Source organism: Gekko japonicus, unplaced genomic scaffold (assembly GCF_001447785.1).
Source record: "Gekko japonicus isolate JY-2015 unplaced genomic scaffold, Gekko_japonicus_V1.1 scaffold446, whole genome shotgun sequence".
Lineage (NCBI taxonomy): Eukaryota > Metazoa > Chordata > Lepidosauria > Squamata > Gekkonidae > Gekko > Gekko japonicus.
In genome coordinates, this window is record NW_015168058.1 from 164120 (window position 1) to 183343 (window position 19224).

The following is a 19224-nucleotide window of genomic DNA, read 5'->3' on the forward strand; positions in this document are numbered from 1 at the left end:
TTAAAAGGAAAAGCCACTTGGCAGAAGGCTCAGGGGCTGGTTTAAGTGGTGAAGCAGCAGGAGAGTGGGAATCCTTCACCCTGCCACCTCCTGCTATTTCTCTGCTCCAGGTCACCTCCTCATGTATTTTCATCACAGATGCAACCTTTTTTAAAAATCCTTCAGGGTGTGAGAACTGCTTTTGGGGTCATTTGGAAAAGAGGAGTGGGAAGTAGAAAAAGTAAAAAGTAACTCATTCCTTCTCCGCTCAAAGTCATCCTGCTCCAAAGTGGCTCTTCTTCTTTGTTAGTTGCTATTGGAACGACGTTATTCATGATGCATAATATGTGGTTAGCTGATTGAGAGGCAAGATGTAGTCTCATAAGAACATAAGAGATGCCAATGTTGGATCAGGCCAAAGGCCCATCCAGCCCAACACTCTGTATCACACAGTGGCCAGAAATACCAGTGCCATCAGGAGGTCCACCAGTGGGGCCAGGACATTAGAAGCCCTCCCACTGTTGACCCCCCCCAAGCACCAAGAAGACAGAGCATCACTTGCCCCAGAGCCCCTATCTGTACCTTGTGGCTAATAGCCACTGATGGACCTCTGCTCCATATGCTTATCTAATTCCCTTTTGAAGCCGTCCATACTTGTAGCCGCCACCACTTCCTGTGGCAGTGAATTCCAAGTGTTAATCACTCTTTGGGTGAAGAAGTACTTCCTCTTATCCGTTCTAACCCGACCGCTCAGCAGTTTCATGGAGTGCCCACGAGTTCTTGTATTGTGAGAAAGGGAGAAAAGTACCCCTTTCTCTACCTGCTCTTTCCCATGCATAATCTTGTAAACCTCAATCATGTCACCCAGTCGTCATTTCTCCAAGGTCTCCTTTTTGTGTTTTTCTAGGTTAAGCTTTTATCCCATGAATTTGGGAAGCATCTGCTGGAAGTGGAAGACCTGCTTCAGAAGCACAGACTGATGGAGGCCGACATGGCCCTCCAGGCTGAGAAGGTCGGAGCTGTCAGCAGAACTGCCCTTAAGTTTGCCAACGGAGATGGTAGGTGTCTCTACCCCAACCTCAGTCCTCTCTGCCTGGTCATTCTCAGTGAGTGAATGAGATAATCGGTGTTGGCTGGTCAGAACTGCAAATGGGGAAGGAAGGAGGGGAGAGACAGGCCGTGTCCAGGCCACCGGTATCCACTTCTTTTTGCTATTTGTCTGGTACTCTTCACTGAACTGAATACAGTTTTAGCAACACGGCCCAGCACGAACTAATGAATTTATTGTTAGACCATGATATTCAAATAATATCAGCTGTCCTGGTGACATTCAAAACTACAGAATATTGGGGATGTGCATCAGACTTGCATCTGGTTATCCTCTGCTTTGATGTGATAGTGATACAGGGAATGAGAGTTGGAGTTTGGTTGATGCTAAAGGGCCTTTTCACATGATAATTTTAAGGGCAATCATTGCAGAATTGTTGCATGGCACCCAGGTAGTTTCCTTCAAATTATGTGCTTCTGTTTGAAAGAAGTGCATTTTTCCAGCACTTAAACAGCAATTTATTATTATATTCTCACTGAGGTAAATTTGCTACTTCTTCGTGGTTTCTGTGAAGTCCCAGACATGTGCAGAAGTCACTTCAGAACATTCTAGAGCTCTAGCCAAAGAATAGCATCAGAATCTCCTCTCCTGAGGGGCCAGTTTTTTACTCTCATGTTCATGCCTTTCTTCTTTACCCCCCTCAACACATACTTAGCCCATGTTCATTAATTTCTCCTTCTGTAATTATTTTTTTAACTTCCTCCAGCCATTCTAAGTGAGAAGGCTTTTTAGAGTGCCAAAGGCCTACTTGGTAGCCATCAAGCAACAGATTCCAGCTCTGGCTTAGGAAATTCCTGGAGATGTGGGAGCAGGGAGGCCAGAGTTTGGAGTGGAGAAGGAGTTTGGTGGGAGTGCGATTCCGCAGAGTCTGCCCTCTGGATAGGCCATTTCCTTCAGGGGAGCTGGCCTCTGTGCTCTGGAGATCACTTGTAGTCCCAGGAGAACGCTGGATCCCATCTGCATGTTGGCAGCCCTAGGCCTAGAAGACAGCTTGGTCTTTGGCCCCTTTGCAGTGGATTGGCTGCTCAAGTAATACTACAGTTCAGCAGCTCTCATCCTCCCATGCCCACGCTTGTTTAAACATTAAGTTTATTAAATTTTAGTTCTCCATAGTTCCATTCCAACTCGGGAGCAGACATGTAGCCTCTTAAAAATTATTTTACACCAGAAAGACCCTTCCCCAAAAGCAGGGGTCTTTTTGTAGAAAAAGAGCTGCAGGAGTTCATTAGCATACGGTATGCTAATGAGCTACTAGGCTATTAGGACAATAGCTCATTAGCACATGCAACACCCCCTGACATCACCGGAAGTGATGTCAGAAGGGGAAGCAAAAGGGGGGGAAGGCATCTTCAAAAGCCTCCCCTTCCCTTTCCTGGGGGGGGGGGGAAGCGAAGAGAGAAGAGTTGGGCCACAGAAGGAGGAAAGAAGGAAAGATATATATATCTTGGTTTTATATATATTGGTTTTAACATTACGTTTAAATACATTACAATATCCATTTTCTAGAAAATGAGTCCTTTATACATTATTTTCTACCCATTTTTAACTCCTAACCATTTTTTAATTACAACCTTATCTTAAATCTCATGTAGATGAGCATGCATTTTATCAATTTCCGCAGTTTCCAACAGTTTCAACGCTATCTCACCCCGAGTGGGTAATCTATCCATCTTCCAATGCTTTGCTAACAAAATCCTAGATATTGTTAGGATATGCAGCAAAATATAAGAGAGAAAGAAAAGAAGGGAAAGAAAAGTAAAGGGGAAGGAAAGGAGGGAAAGAAAGAGGGCAAAGAGATGGGGGAGGAGGGAGGCTCTCCCATCCACCCCACTCCCCCAATCAAGCGACGGACCTCAGCGCAGAGAGCTGGGGACGGGGGTTGCTGCCACCGCCATTTGTGCCAGCTCCCGGGCTCCCGGAGCAGTGCTCCGGCGCACTTCCGCCCCAAAAGACCCCTGCCCAAAAGAAAGATCTCAACCATTTTGTAAAAATGTTCTTCTTTCCATTTTTATGTTTAATCACCTTATGTTACATTTCTCCAGCACAGCAAAACACATCTTCTCTTTATAGCAAATTTGTGCAGTTATCCCTATACAGCTATGGAAAAACTATTCCCTATCCATTATATGTGTTGTAGGCTAGCTTGTTTTTAAAAAATTCCTGGAAATGCTGTAAGAGAATGATTGTGTCTTGCCCTCTCTGACACTTAGAAAGATGTACCATGCATTTCAGTTTACTTTTCCTTTCTGTCTACTCTTTAGGTTATCGGCCGTGTGACCCAAAGGTGATATGTGATCGTGTGAACCACCTGGAAATGTGCCACCAAGAGCTGATGACTTTGGCTGCAGAAAGGAAAGCTCGCCTGGAGCAGTCTAAACGCCTCTGGAAGTTCTTTTGGGAACTGGATGAAGCCGAAAGCTGGATCAGGGAGAAAGAGCAGATCTATTCCTCCCTAGATTATGGGAAAGACATGACCAGCATTCTCATCTTGCAGAGGAAGCACAAGGCCTTTGAGGATGAGCTGCGTGGCCTGGAAACCCACCTGCAACAGACTATCAAAGAGGGAGAAACCATGATTGCTCGGAAGCATTTTGGAGTGCCCAAAATCCGTAGTAGGATTGAGGAAGTAAAAGTTCTTTGGGCCCAGCTGCAAGAACTGGCAGCTTTCCGCAAGAAGAACCTGCAGGATGCTGAGAGCTTCTTCCAGTTCCAGGTGGATGCAGATGACCTAATGGCCTGGCTGCAGGATGCCTATCGCCTGGTATCCAGTGATGATGTAGGGCATGATGAATATTCCACACAAGCCCTTGTTAAAAAGCACAAGGACCTCATAGATGAAGTAGCAGATAACAAGAGAGTCATGGACAATCTGACCAGGCAAGCCCAGAGTTTTCCCGCTGAGTTTCGGGATGTTCCAGGGTGTGAGAACAGACTGAAGGCTATCCAGGCAATGTACAATGAGGTTGTGTCCCTGGCAGATCTACGCAGGCAGAAGCTGCAGGATGCCCTGGATCTCTATACAGTTTTCAGTGAGACAGATGCATGTGAACTTTGGATGAGTGAGAAGGAGAAGTGGTTGGAGCAGATGGAGATTCCTGATACCCTGGAGGACCTGGATGTTGTGCAGCACAGGTAAGAGCAATCGACTGTTTGCCACTTTAACCTATCATTAAGCAGGGAGCGAGACATCAGTAAGTGAACAACAAAGAGTCTTGTGTCTTAGACTAGAAAATTTAATTATGATGTAGGCATTCATGGGCTTAAAGCTCTTTGAGGATGGAACTGCTCATTACCATAGCAAGTAAAGGTTCCTAAACCTTTGGTTGCTGACGTAACATGAATGTCCAAGCAGAGGTCATTTGCAAAGGAAAACGGGCAGTGGAAGGGCATTGCTCGGTCCTCCCCTGGCACACTGATCCTATCCTATCCTATCCATGAAATTGCTGAGCGGTCGGGTTAGAACAGATAAGAGGAAGTACTTCTTCACCCAAAGAGTGATTAACACTTGGAATTCACTGCCACAGGAGGTGGTGGCGGCTACAAGCATGGACGGCTTCAAGAGGGAATTAGATAAGCATATGGAGCAGAGGTCCATCAGTGGCTATTAGCCACAAGGTATAGGTAGGGGCTCTGGGGCAAGGGATGCTCTGTCTTCTTGGTGCTTGGGGGGGCCAACAGTGGGTGGGCTTCTAATGTCCTGGCCCCACTGGTGGACCTCCTGATGGCACTGGTATTTCTGGCCACTGTGTGACACAGAGTGTTGGACAGGATGGGCCTTTGGCCTGATCCAACATTGGCATCTCTTATGTTCTTATGTTATCTGGGTGATTTTCTCCTCTCCAGGCTGATCTTATTTCTGGTTTTGAGACCTGGGGGGAGGGGCTAAAAGACCTGGGGGAAGTGTGCAAGAAAGAATAAGCAAGTAGGGAGAAGGTTTAAGTATTTGTGTCTTTGGACATAATATTTTTAAGTGAAAAGGGATATAATAGAAGTATATGTGTCTTTTTCCCCAGTCAAAGGCATAAGTCTGAAGGCAGATATGGAGACTGGCTTCTACACACATAGGTCATGTTGGTAAGGGGAAGGCAATGGCATGGCTATTATTGCCCTGCATAATACGTGTGTCATCAAACATAAGCACAGACCTTCATTCACAAAACTGTAACGTAATAGGCAGCCCTAACTCTAAATGGGGTTAGTGTCTCTGTGTGTTATTATTAATAGTGGTGCATAATAAAAGGCAGTGAATAGCAAGGTCTGTGGTGTCTTATTTGTGGCCTTCCAAACACCACTGGGACCCAGATGCTGGGAAAGATTGAAGGTCAAAGAAGACGGGGACGGCAAAGGATGAGATGGTTAGACAGTGTCATCGATGCAACCAACATGAAGTTGAGCCAACTTCAGAGGACGGTGGAAGACAGGAGGGCCTGGCGGGATCTGGTCCATGGGGTCGCGAGGAGTCGGACTCGACTGTGCGACTGAACAACAACAACAAACACCACTGTAGTTGTTTTGGGTAGCTGCCAGCTACAAGCATAGAACCCATCACTGTTTGATCTAAACCTACATCTTACTATTTGATGAACTGAAAAATCAGGATTAAGGTTGGCATGTGTAGCTGAACTCAGAGTCAATCTTGCATTATACCTAGTTTGATCCTCAGTTTCTGAAACATAGCGGAGAATTAACAAGTGAATAAACAAATTATAACTCAGTTATGCCGAGGACTCTCACAAGTTGACAACAAAATGTCAAGTTGATGTAAAACTTCAGGTAAATCATTGCATGTAACGAACGTACATGCATTTTTTTGCTGCAATAGACAGCAGCTCCCCAATGTTTACATGATATGTGTGTGCGCAGCAAGAACCACTCATGATGTCAGTCTCCATGGGACTTCCTAGTAGATCAAAACACCTTCCATGGCAAGAATATTTTAATGTGTGAGGTGATACTGAAAGTATAACAGTGAAGTGTAAATGTAGGACTCAACTAAAAATGTTATTTAACATCTACATGCACCCCCTTGCCCAGATTGCCCGGAGGCATGGGCTGGGTTGTCACCAGTATGCGGATGACACCCAGCTCTATCAGTTGTTGGGCAGCCAGTCGGGCTCTACTCTGGAAGACCTGGACCGGGCACTTCAGGACGTGGCAGGATGGCTGAGACTGAGCTGATTGAAATTGAATCCGACGAAGACGGAAGTCCTGTGCCTGAATCGGAGCGGTTCTGGGGTGGGGTATCCCATTACCGGCCTTCGATGGGGCACCTTTGGTGCCGGCGCCGTGGGTTCGGAGTTTGGGAGTGCTCCTGGACGCCTCCTTAACAATTGAGGCCCAGGTAGCAGCCACTGCCAAGGCAGCCTTTTACCATCTTCGGCTGATTAGGCAGTTGGTTCCCTTCCTCAAGTGCAAAGATCTGGTATCAGTGATCCATGCTATGGTCACCTCGAGGTTGGACTACTGCAGTGCTCTCTACATGGGGCTGCCCTTGGGGCAACTTTGGAAGCTGCAGCTGGTGCAAAACGCGGCGGCCAGGCTGTTGATGGGCCTCCCGATGCGGGAGCACATCCAGCCTGTGCTAAAGGCGCTGCAGTGGCTGCCAATAGCATTCCGGATTCGCTTCAAGGTGCTAGTTTTGACCTTTATGGTCAAGGACCTGTCTACCCGAGGGACCGCCTTTCCCCGTATGTTCCCCAGAGAGCACTGAGATCTGGGACGCAACACCGCCTGACCCTCCCTGGCCCTAAAGAGGCCAGGTTGACAACAACTAGGTCTAGAGCATTTTCTCTAGCTGCACCAGCATATTGGAACGAGCTCCCTAGTGAGATCCAGGCCCTGTGAGATCTCCAGCAATTCCGCAGGGTCGTGAAGACGGAGCTTTTCTGCCGGGCATATCAGTGAGAGCGACGGTATGCCAGCCAAGCCTTGCCGACCCACCAAGGCATGTACTCTGTTGATGTTTAGTTGTAATGATATACTGAGCCGCTTTTATTCATATTTATTGTATTTATGTTAAGTTGTTTTCTGGATTGATTGTTTTATGTATATTGGTTTTATTGATGCTGTGAGCTGCCCTGAGCCGCTTTGGCAGAAGGGTGGGATAAAAGCCAAATAAATAAATAAATAAAATATAAGGCTTGGCTCTAAATAGGCTAGTCATGCATATCTAGGAGACAGTCTCTATCTCTAAATTCCCTCACAGTCTTTAAGACTGACTCTGAGCACCCCCTTAAGCTTACCATCTGTGCTCTGTTAGGTCCACCAGGGCATGTAGAGAGGCATTTTCAGCCACTGCTTCTGAATTATCTTCTCCTGGAGTCTCATCAAAACCCAAAGTCCAGGGGGCTTCCAAAAGCAGAATAAGACCTTCAGATTTGCTTTGGTGGCCAGACCAGATAGGATAGGACAAAAGTGGCATTTGGTCCTTGTAAGTGAGATTTCTGAAGTTGATATGTGATCTTTTGTGTGCCCTTCAAATGGGGTAGACTATAAATGAAATTAATTATGCTTCATTTCAGATTTGACATTTTGGAGCAGGAAATGAACAACCTGGCCTCCCAGATTGAAGGGGTCAACCGAGCTGCCAGCGGCCTAATAGAAAGTGGGCACCCGCGCAGCGGGAAGGTGAGGCAGTGCCAAGAGCATCTGAAGACGAGGTGAGGCACGTCCCTGGCTATTAGTATGTTTATGGCCTCCTTTAACTTCAGGGTGCTCAGGGTGCCCTGCATGTGGTGACTAGGTGCTGCTTGGGGCCAAGACCCCCTTCACGTCAGCTGCTGAAACTTGTTATGTTTTCTTAGACCATTCTGTGGAACAAACATGTGTTAGGTAAAGGTAAAGGTTCCCTTGCTCGAAAGCCAGTCAAATCCGACTCTAGGGTTGCGGTGCTCATCTCCATTTCAAAGCCGAAGAGCCAGCGCTGTCCGAAGACGTTTCCGTGGTCATGTGGCCGGCATGACTAAACACCAAGGCGCACGGCACGCTGTTCCCTTCCCACCGAAGTGGTAGCTATTTATCTACTTGCAATTTCTTGCTTTCGAACTGCTAGGATGGTTTCATTGTGTTTTAAATATGATATTTATTATATGTTTTTTTGTATTTTACTCTGGCTTTGCCATATGTAAGCCGCCCTGAACCGTTGGGAGGGCAGGGTGTAAATAAATAAATAAATAGGTTGGCAGGAGCTGGAATTAGAGACGGGAGCTCACTCCGTCATGCGGCACCCAGGTCTCGAACTGCCGAACTACTGACCTTCCACAGACTGCAGTTCAGTGTCTTAACCACTTGAGCCACCGCAGTGTTAGTTTCATGCTAACTGCTAGCTCTGCCTTTCTGAGGCATGATGTGTTCTTCCGGGAATACATTGTCCCAAGGACTATTTCACTGTGATGTCAACTGGTTCTGCTTGAGATATATTGTATGTATATTGCAGTTTGGGTTTTAATTGTTTTAATGATGTGTATTTTTGGTTGTTTTAATGGCTTTCAGCTGTGATTTTATTATTAATGTTCTTAACCTGTTAGCCATCTTGGTGGCCTTGATGGGGGCAGAAAGGCAGGGTATACATTTTGTAAATATATGAATATTGATAACAGGAGTCCATGTTGCTAGACATTCCTATGGTAGCTGCTGCCAGGAAGATACGACAGAATTAAGGCCAAAATACACTTGAAACACACTGGGCCACACATGCAGTACCCAGCTTGCACACAGGCGTACTTTGGGAGAACTCACCTTAAACTGGGCTTGTTCTCAATTGGCACTTGAAGGGAGCTCTGTACGGAGGGAGAAGGAGCTCCTGGTTTCCTTCCCACCTTGCTTTCCCCAGCAGAAACAGCTGGGAGGGGCTTTTCAGCCCATTTCTCTGGCTTTATGCACTAGGGAAGGGCTGAAAAGCCCCTCTGCCAATATTTCCACTGGTGAAAACTGGGTGGGAGGGATACCAGAGGCTTCTACCACAGCGGTGTTTAAGGAGAGTTCCCCCAATGCACATCTGACCGTGAGTCCAGTCAGACCCTGCCCGTGTCAGGCATACCATGTATTTTGGCCCTTAGAGAATGTCATTTGCCCCACCAAGATTTAAATCAGGGCAATTTTAAATGGTTTGAGTTGTCGATTTAAATTTTCAAAGAAAATAAATCTGGTTTTATTCCAGTCTGTTGCTGAACAAAGCTGCATTTGGTTTCATGATCGTAACTTGAAGGAATATATTTTGGGTACTTCTGTCCTTCTCCTCTCCCATTCTGAGTTATCTTGATGCCTCAGAATGTAACACAGAAACATCTGCAAAACACATCCATTCAGTAGGAAAGGGTTATTTCACGGATAATTAAGTAAACAAGACATAGGCTGTGGTCACACACACGAAGCAATCCACTATCAATCCACTTTCAGCGCACTTCCCAACTGGCAAAATCCAGTTGGGAAATGCATTGAAGGTGGACTGAAAGTGGATTATTTAGTGTGTGTGACCACAGCCATAAAGTGACTTGAATATCTACTCAGGTAACTAGATAGGCAAGGCATTTTACCTGTAGCCTGTCCTTCTCTATCTTGAAAAGGCCCTAGCTTTCTTGTGGTGAAGAGCCATCAGTTGTGATGCCTTTAAACACTTTTTGCTGTATAAAATCACAGTAAAAATGTATTTCTGGGCTGAGAGAGAGCAGTTCAGGAAGCGTGAACTGACACATTGGGCCCTGCCAAAGGCCAAACACTGACCCTGAGTCTTGCAAGCACATAGAGCATTGCCCTAAGGCAAGGTGAGGCAGTGGCGGCATACCATGAATTTGGGGAGCCAGAGTGTATCTGCCTCTGCCTCCATGTTGATGCAGCTCCCCCACCTCCACCCAAGCAAGAGCTGATCCTTCTTGATCCCAGGAGTCTTCTCTTCTCCCCATAGCTCATCTTGTGGTGGAAAGAGGCAGCACGCTGAGGGCCTAGGGTGCCTCCTTTCAGAATGGATGATTAATTAATAGTCTATTTAGCAGCTTCATCAGTAGAAGCTGTTAATAACACACGGAAGGTTGCAGCTTTGGCCATTTGTCTGCTCAGCACTTTTGAGACAAATGAAGGCCTTTATAGGAAGAGTACCCATCACAGATTTTCAATTCCACTTGATGACTGGAGAAAGGATATGCCATCCAACCTATTTGACATCAAGCTTGGTGAAAGGATGCCTGATTGGATGGCATAGTCTTTCCCTTGCTGTAGTGTTGGGTTCAGTGTGTTTCCATGGTACCCAAAACGGTGGATGCAGAAAGAAATTTTAAGATGTCTCTTTCTAGTCAAATACCACAATGCACTTCCTTTGCCTTTCCTAGGTGGAAGGTCTTCCAGGAGATGGTGGCTCAGAGACGGAAAGCCGTGGACTTTGCCCTTAGCCTTCACAATTATTGTGTAGACTGTGAGGAAACAAAGAAATGGATCCTTGAGAAAACCAAAGTGATAGAATCTACACAGGACCTAGGTAAAAACCTGGCAGGTATGATGGCCATGCAGAGAAAGTTATATGGCATTGAGCGTGACCTGGCAGCCATCCAGGCCAGGCTGGCTGCTCTGAAACAGGAGGCACGCCGACTCGCTGAAGAACACCCTGACTTAGCGGATGATATTTACCATCGATTGGCAGCTGTCACTGGTGTCTGGCAGGACCTGCAGGACACATTGCAGAGCCAGGAGGCCTCTCTTGGAGAAGCCAGCAAGTTGCACAAGTTTTTGCAGGACTTAGATGACTTCCAGGCGTGGCTCTTCAAGGCACAGAAGGGTGTAGCTTCAGAGGAGGTGCCCAACTCCTTGGTGGAAGCTGAGCACCTCCTCCAGCAGCATGCTGCTTTGAAAGAAGAGATTGATCAACACAAGGAAGATTACAGCAACGTCAAGGAGATAGGAGAGAGGGTGACTCGTGGGCAGACAGATGTGGAATACCAGCAGCTGGACCAGAGGCTCCAGGGGATGGATACGGGCTGGAATGCCTTGTGCAAAATGTGGGATAGCAAGGGAAAATTCCTCGACCAGTGTCTGGGCTTCCAGGAATTTCTTAAGGATGCAAAACAAGCAGAAATTATCCTTACCAATCAGGTACGGCAGCAGCATCACCTTATTTTAATTTTATTCCCATTATATTACTACTTCAAGACTCTGTCTGGGTGTTTTTTACAGTAGATGGTGCTGTACTGGGAAATAGTGATGGGATTTGTAAACTGTTCACAGTGCATTGGGTTGTGCCACCAGGTATATTCTCTGGTATGTGCCAGCCACAGGAAAAACCTGACCATGGTAAATTCCAGCTCATTCTGGGTGATTATATGTAATTATCACTGTGGACGGTATTTGCCTTTCAGCCCATTTCAGGGAAAAAACAGAGCTCTCTGGTATATGCTGAAGGCATGATCTTGGGTATGACAATGGTATACTCAACCAGCGTGCCAGGTTTTACCATTAGTGGGTGTTTCAAGGGCTTGCTATGTACCCATTGTACAGCCATTGGCTGCATCTTGCTAAACGACCTCAGAGATTGTCTTCTGCTAGAGTTGGTATCAGGCTTTGCAGAGGAGCATGCGGTGATTTCAACTAGCACTGAAATTATGCTGTATTCCCAAGAGATTGCTTGTTTTCTTCCCCCAACATCTGCTGTAGGAATATACACTGGCTCACATAGAGCCTCCAGACAGCTTAGAAGCATCAGAAGCGGCTATCCGAAAATATGAAGATTTCATGACTACCATGGAAGCGAATGAGGAAAAAATCACTGGACTGGTGGGCAGCGGGAACAAACTTGTGGCTGAAGGAAATATTTACTCTGATAAAATTAGGGAAAAGGTCCAGCTGATTCAAGAGAGGTAATTTCAGTGTGGCCATTTCTGGGGTGCCTCACGTCCTTGCTTTCATGCTCATGCGCAGTAAAGGGCACTGAAGAGGAAGGAGAAGGGGGTGTGGGTGGGGGTGCGTCTAGAAAACGTAGGTCTGTTATGTAGGGATACAGCCATCACCCACAACCACGTCTGAGGCCAGCAGTACCTTAGAGACCAGCTAGAACGTCATCAGAATCAAAAAGCTCCTACTTTGACTCTTGAGAACTGATGCCCAGGAAATCCTGTTGCTCTCCAAGGGGCTGGTGGACCCTCCCCTGCAGACCACCCTGGTTGACCATCGCCCAGTTTTTTACTCTAAGGTGAAAATGGGTGTGAGGAAATCCAAGGATGACTTTTCTGACTTACAGCCCCCACCCCACCCCACCCCATTGCGAGTGAGTTTTAATATTTCCTGGGAACCTACCGGTAGAAAAGACGAGTGTGACTTACAGTTCTAAATTTCTGGTTCCAGTTTGAAAGCTGTTATTTGTGGAGTGGGAGACAAGTATGGATAAGGAAGTCCTTCTTTGTAACTTCATGGTGCTCTGCCCTATTTGCCTAGCATTGGTTAGTCTGTACAGGGTGACATTCAATTTGTTACTCACCTTTAGCACTTAAACCCCGTTAATACATGACTCTTAATTTCATAGCTTTGTGTTTGTGATGGGAAAGGGTTTAGGAAAAGCCTAGAAGCCCTGTTGGGTGCACATAACTGGGCTCTCTGGATGTTGACCAATGTGTTACAGGGACTGCTAGAGCAGAAATTTTTTTTAACAATACCATTATTATTTGTTGTTTCTAGATACAGAACTAATGTCACAAAATCTCAGGAGGCATATGTGCTGTTGAAGAACAATCATGACCTGCAGAATTTTCTACAGAATTGCCAGGAGGTAAGGAAGCAGGCCAATGGGTACTATCCACCTAGGCTGTACCTGCACGTACCTTAGTTTTCTGTATTCTGAATTAAATCAAAAGTAAACATACCTGTTTTGGTTGCACTCCTGTGGTTCTCTTTATAGTGCTCATGGCTGAACTATTTGTGGTTTTGTTCACAGACTCCTCTTGAGAAAATAGTTAATCACAATCCTTAATTTAGGTTAGAGAAAGAATTTGAGATATGAATTCTTGTGTGAGCAATGTTTGGACTGGGATTATGCACATATTTTTGCACATATTCTCATTGTCGCTTCCTGCATTTTCAGGTTGGCATTGTAAGGAACAACCAGAACTGTTCTGTGCAGTCACAAAAAGGCTGTTTTTTGTTTGTTTGTTTGTTTACTGTGTATGATTCCTGTGATGAGATTGAAAAGCTGGTCCATGCAGATGATGTTAAATAAAAGTTGGTTTTTGTACTAGGAGAATGCATGATGGTTAAACCTTGGTGTATGAATGTGTGAACTGCAATGGTGGCACCCCTGAAATGAGTGGAGGGATCCTCTGTCATTAAATGCAGGCAGCTGAGAGTCAGCACCATTCCCCTCTACCACACCCTCTTTTGATTTATGGCCCTGGGGACCCAGGGTAGCAACTTCTTTTAACATCAGAATAGAATGTAAGCAATTTACAACTGGCATTTTTAAAAATAGGACGTGTAGTCCAGTGTGATTTGGGCACTCACCTCCAACAGCAAAATCCCAGCTCATTTTCTCATGTGTTTGCTTAAAGTAAGAAGGCCAATCTTCCTGGGTATAGTGAAATTAGTTGAGTTGGTTGCATGAGATGGGTGCTAATATGAGGATAAAACAATGTGTTTATATTAGAAGGCTGAAATAATTTCCAGCACAATATTTCTAAGAAATTTCCCAGAGTTCAATCAGTGATTAAAGTGGACAGGAGTAAACTGGTACAGAGCACTGACTAACAGTTCAGGAAATCATATCACCCACATTCATCACCCACATTCATCACCCACATTCATCACCCACATTCATCATTTAGTTTAGAATTTCAGCAAAACCGTATGGGAGCTCTGGAAAAGCAGGCCGTCCACATTTCATCCTTGAGTGCCATTACTTTTGTTCACAGCTCACTCTGTGGATTGATGAGAAAATGCTCACAGCTCAAGACATATCCTATGACGAAGCACGAAATTTGCACAGCAAATGGTTGAAGCACCAGTCTTTTATGGCAGAGCTTGCTTCTCACCAAGGCTGGTTAGAAAAGGTAGATGAGGTAAGTGGCTTCTTGCAAGATTTGTCTTGCCTACCTATACTAACTCTTCTTTCTCTTAATTGTATCTTCTTATGTTTGGGGGCTGGAATTTTTGAGAAGGGGTTAAAATTTTTCGGAAGGGGGCTTTACTACCATTCCTGTAACATTATTGCAAACTGGGAAACTAGCATTTCTGAACCCTCTGGGAATTGATGTGCTGATGAACTGTGACACTACAAAAACAGGAGACTGAACATTTGTGCCACCTAGGGTGACTCTCAGCAGTAGAACAAAGTGTGAGTCCAGTGGCATCTTTAAGACCAAGGAAGTTTTATTCTGGGGTTAAGCTTTCATATGCATGGACATTTTTTCAGTGTCATGCACCCAAAAGCTTATACCCAGAATGAAACTTTGTTGGTCTTTAGGCAGCAAGCTGATTTATGCTTGCCCGTGGAGACTGATGGATCCCATTGGCTTCCAGAATGCTCTGCTTGATCTGATGCCCGCTGGGACTCATTAGATGTGCTGGGAGAGGACTGGCATGACCATCTCTCTGAAGCCATCAACGAGACGGCTCCCCTTTGCTCTCTCCGCCCCTTGCCAGACTAGCTCCCTGGTATACTGAGGAACTTCGAAATGGGAGCTGAGAGTGGCGGCAGACTCTTGACAGAGCTCCAAGAGCATCTTACGGGGCATTTATGAAAGCCTATGAGGTGGCAGTGGAGGCTGCAAAGAAGGGATTCTATGCGGCTTCCATTGCATCTGCAAGTTTTCGCCTGGCTAAATTGTTTAAAGAAATTTGGTCACTTACATCCCTCTCAGAGGGACCACAGAAAGATACTAAATTGACTGCTAGCTGTGAGGCTTTTGGAAGCTATTTTGCAGATAAAATCTTGTCACTCCACCTGTCCCTCAGGTATGGTCAGGGTCCGGCATACCTGAGGGACCGCCTTTCCCCACACAGGCCCCAAAGAGCACTTCGGTCGGGGTCGCAATACCGCTTGGTGACCCCGGGCCCTAAAGAGGCCAGGCTTGCTACCATGAAGGCCAGGTCCTTCTCGGTGGTGGCTCCTACCTGGTGGAATGAGCTCCTGGAAGAGATCAGGGCCCTGCAGGACCTCTTACAATTCCGCAAGGCTTGCAAGACAGAGCTCTTCCACCAGGCTTTTGAGTAGGAGCCGTCGCCGCCACTATCACCACCGTGCGACTGCAGAGCAGCATCGCCTGGTTGGGCCGACTGGTCACATCGTGGCCCATGGCGTCCTCTCTTTCTGATCCCTTCCTGATATTCAATGGGGAGTGTGTATTTATAGTCTCTCATGTATCCTGTTTGATGTGAATTTTAGTCTTAACTGTTTTAACCTGTTTTACCGCTATTGCACACTGTGCCTATGTAAGCTGCCCTGAGCCCGCGTGCGGGGAGGGCGGGGTATAAATGAAATAAAATAAATAAATAAATGACCTGCCAGCCACTATTGATACAATACAAGAACTGGTGTCAGAACCCACAGCTAACAACGAAGTACACGCATTCAGGAATGGTTATACTTTTATTGCAAAGCGATAGATGCAGTAACACAGGCACTGTTAGGAATGGCGGCAACCCATTGAGCATAATAGGATATAGGGTATTCGTATGCACCCCCTCCATGGCATGGGCCAATGAGGTACCCTCCCGCGCGGGGGCTGGCTTAGGAAACCCTTAGGTGGCTAAAGCTGGGAACCAGGAGTCTCTCACAGTAGCTGGGAGACTTCCAGACAATACAACGTCCTCCTTCACATCTGTAGAGATAAGCGTTACAGCCAAGGCAGAACAGCAGGGAAAGGAATGCAATAGCAATTAACAAGACACAGACTGAACTCCCCAACCCCCATGGCAGCATAGCTGACAGCTAGAGGCCCTTTGGTCGTCTTCAGGTCCGGTATTGGACCACTTCAGCTGACTTTCCCAGGAGGAGGTTGACACAGGATGCTGTGTGCTGTGAAGCCCACCACTTGCCTCTTGGGCCCACGTCCATCATCACTAGTGAAAGCTGGCAGTGATGGAATACGCCCCCCCACCCCCACCCTGGCGAATATCATCAATCTGTCCCTGAGTTCAGGGACTTTCCCAGGGATTCTAAAAGAGGCAGTGATGAGACCGCTCTTGAAAAAACCATCCCTGGACCCTTTGCATCCAGCCAACTACCGCCCAGTCTTGAAGCTTCCGTTTCTGGGTAAGGTAGTTGAGAGAGCGGTAGGCAAACAGCTCCAGGGTTTCCTGGAAGATCCCTATATCCTGGACCCATTCCAGCCTGGCTGTCACCCCAGCCAGGGGATGGAGACAGCACTGATGGCCCTCACGGACAGTCTTCAGTGTCATCTGGGGCGGGGCGGCACTGCTGTTGCTGTTAGACCTAATGGCAGCTGTCGACATGGTCCATTACGACCTCCTGGCCCACTGCCTCCCCAGTGTGGAGACAAGCTTTGCAGTGGCGGGTCTCATTTCTCCACCCTGGTCAGGGACAAAGGGTGGTGCTTGGGGAGAGGACATCACTATGTTACCCTTTGGTGTGCAGCATCCACCAGGGGGCAATCCTCTCCCCTCTGCTGTTTAATATCTACATGTGCCCTCTGGCCCAGATAGTCTGAAGGTTTGGGCTGGGTTGTCATCAGTATGCTGATGGCACTCAGCCCGTATCTGATGATGGACGGTCATCCGAATACCACCCCAGACATTCTGGCTGAGGGTTTGAATGCCATGGCTGCGTGGTTAAAGCAGAGCGCACTGAAACTGGATCCAACACAGATGGAGGTCCTGTACCTGGGTCGTGGGGCAACTGGGCCAGGCATCCAACTCCCAACACTGGACAGGGCACCGCTAATATCTGTACCAGTGGTAAAGAGGTTGGGTGTAGTCCCCCCCCCCCCCCCCCCCCCCCAGCCCCCAAACCAACAAGAGACAGACCCCACCTCCTGGCTGGATTACGGTAACTCACTCTATGTAGGGCTTGAGACTGCTCTGGGAACTGCAGCTGGCCCAAAATGCATCGGTGCACGTCCTTACCGGGACACCCCTAAGAACACACATTTGGTGCTTAGCCAGCTGCATTGGCTCCCAGTTGAATTCCAGATCAAGGTCTCGGTTCTTCCATTTAAAGCCCTCTGCGGACTGGGACCAACATATCTGCAAGACCATCTTCTCTCTGTACAGCCCCAGAAGGGCTCTGCATTCTTCCACTCAACATCTACTGGTTGTCCCTGGTCCCAAAGATGTCCGCCTAGCCTCGACCAGAGCCAGAGCCTTTTTGGCCCGGTGGAACACCCTCCCTAGAGAGATCCCGGCCCTGCGGAATTGAATGCACTTTCTCAGGGCCTGTAAAACAGAGATGTCCCACCAGGCCTGTGGTTGAGGTGGTGACAACTCATAGAATCATAGAATGTTAGAGTTGGAAGGGACCTTGCAGGTCATCTAGTCCAACCCCCTGCACTCTGCAGGAGCATAGCTGAAAGAGAGCCCTACATACCTACAACATACCCGAAAGATGGTCGTCCAGCCTCCGCTTGAAAACTCAAGCACAGTGACCTCCCCTCCCCTGCCCTGCCCTGCCCAGTTTAGCTATGCCCAGCAGCACTGCAGTGCATCTTAGCTGCTCACTCACCCAACCCGCTTTTCCTGCACTGCTTAGATCTACAGCTACATTGTAACTGGAACCTCGTCCTGTTCAGTAAATTGTTTAACTGGTGCCTCTTAAGGTTTTTATGTGTACAAATTGTTTATAATTGTTTTATGGTTGTATTCTGTTTTCAATTCTGTATGGTTTTAAGAATGTTGTGACTCGCCTTGAGCCTGCTTGCGGGGGAGGGCAGGAGAAAAGCTGAATTAATTAATTAATTAATTAATTAAAGGTGCCGTTTTGGACTCAGACTTTGTCCTGCTGCTTCAGACTAGCACGGCTGCTGCCCACCTGAATCTATCCTCATCCATACAGTTTTTAAAAACAGTGACAGATGAAATGCTCCAGTGCACCTTACTGTAACATCCCTAGGGGGAAATGTCTGCAGCGAATTTAAAGTGTCAGGGAATCCTACCACAAGCATAATAAAACAGTTCACTGATGTGAGATTCCACGGTACTGCATAGAGAAGAAATCTTGAAGGGATGTGATTTAAAGCCAGTTTTAACAAAGGTTTTTTTCTAGAAACCAGCAGGACTTCTCTGGTGAATCAGATGGAACCAAAATACTGCCAGTTTAGAAAACCATGAAAGTGTGTTGAGAAAAGATTGAAGATACACAGATTGATCCTGGGGTGTGATGAAATAGTAGTGCGATTCGGTCACCCTTTAACCTGGCACCAGATTTTTCAGTGTACATCGGAGCATGGCATGATGCCACTGCCAGCTCTCAGAAGTTTTTGTTATGCAGTAGTTTAACTGTTTCACAGAAATCAAATCTGTGATTCATTTCATTGTGGTTTTGGGGTCATGTGGCTTCGACCTTGGAAAAGACTGAGCACAATTCATAAGGAAACAGATTTTTGCGAACCCACTCCCTCCCTAATGTTTGAATAGTTCAAGGGGTACATTAAAACACATTTTTTAAATTCTAATGACCTCAGAGTGAAAATGCTTTTTGTATGCCAAGGGAGAGCACTACTATGGCTAGCCAAGGGCTGCCAACGGCAATGGGCGGGGTGTGTGTGTGTCTTATACCGTCCCCAGTTCATTAGCAGTCATTACGGTGTTGCTCTGTTAGTTAAGGAGAACTTTTTCAGAGATCACTATATTCCCTACCAATGTATATTTTCTTTGGGCAGGGAGGGGACGGGGCTCTTCAACTTTTCCTCCTTTGCCTGTCCCTCCATTTGACAAATACGTCTGTGTTTTCTCTGCCTGACTCTGTCCTTCCAGGAGGGGCAGCTCCTGGCGAAGAAGAAGCCCCAGTATGCCAGCACGGTTTCCCAGAGGCTAGTGAAGCTGCATCAGCTTTGGGATAAGCTGCAGGCAACCACAGAAGAAAAGGCTCAGCACCTGTTTGAGGCCAATCGCTCTGACCTCTATGCACAGAGCTACGCTGACCTTGGCGCGTGGATCGGTGAAATGGAGCAGCAGCTTAAATCTGATGTCCAGGGGAAAGATCTCACCAGCTT

General features: G+C 46.8%; 1 protein-coding gene across 1 annotated transcript in view; it reads left to right on the forward strand.

The window, feature by feature from the left end:
* The window catches only part of SPTB (spectrin beta, erythrocytic), a 114243-nt gene that overhangs the window by 47158 nt on the left and 47861 nt on the right, over positions 1-19224 (forward strand). The window contains exons 13-20 of the mRNA XM_015414511.1: positions 887-1037; positions 3349-4219; positions 7609-7746; positions 10411-11167; positions 11726-11928; positions 12743-12833; positions 13969-14115; positions 18986-19224. The exon at positions 18986-19224 is cut by the window's right edge and continues 58 nt beyond it. Coding sequence (XP_015269997.1) covers positions 887-1037; positions 3349-4219; positions 7609-7746; positions 10411-11167; positions 11726-11928; positions 12743-12833; positions 13969-14115; positions 18986-19224 — 2597 coding nt within the window. The remainder of the gene's footprint in view (positions 1-886; positions 1038-3348; positions 4220-7608; positions 7747-10410; positions 11168-11725; positions 11929-12742; positions 12834-13968; positions 14116-18985) is intronic.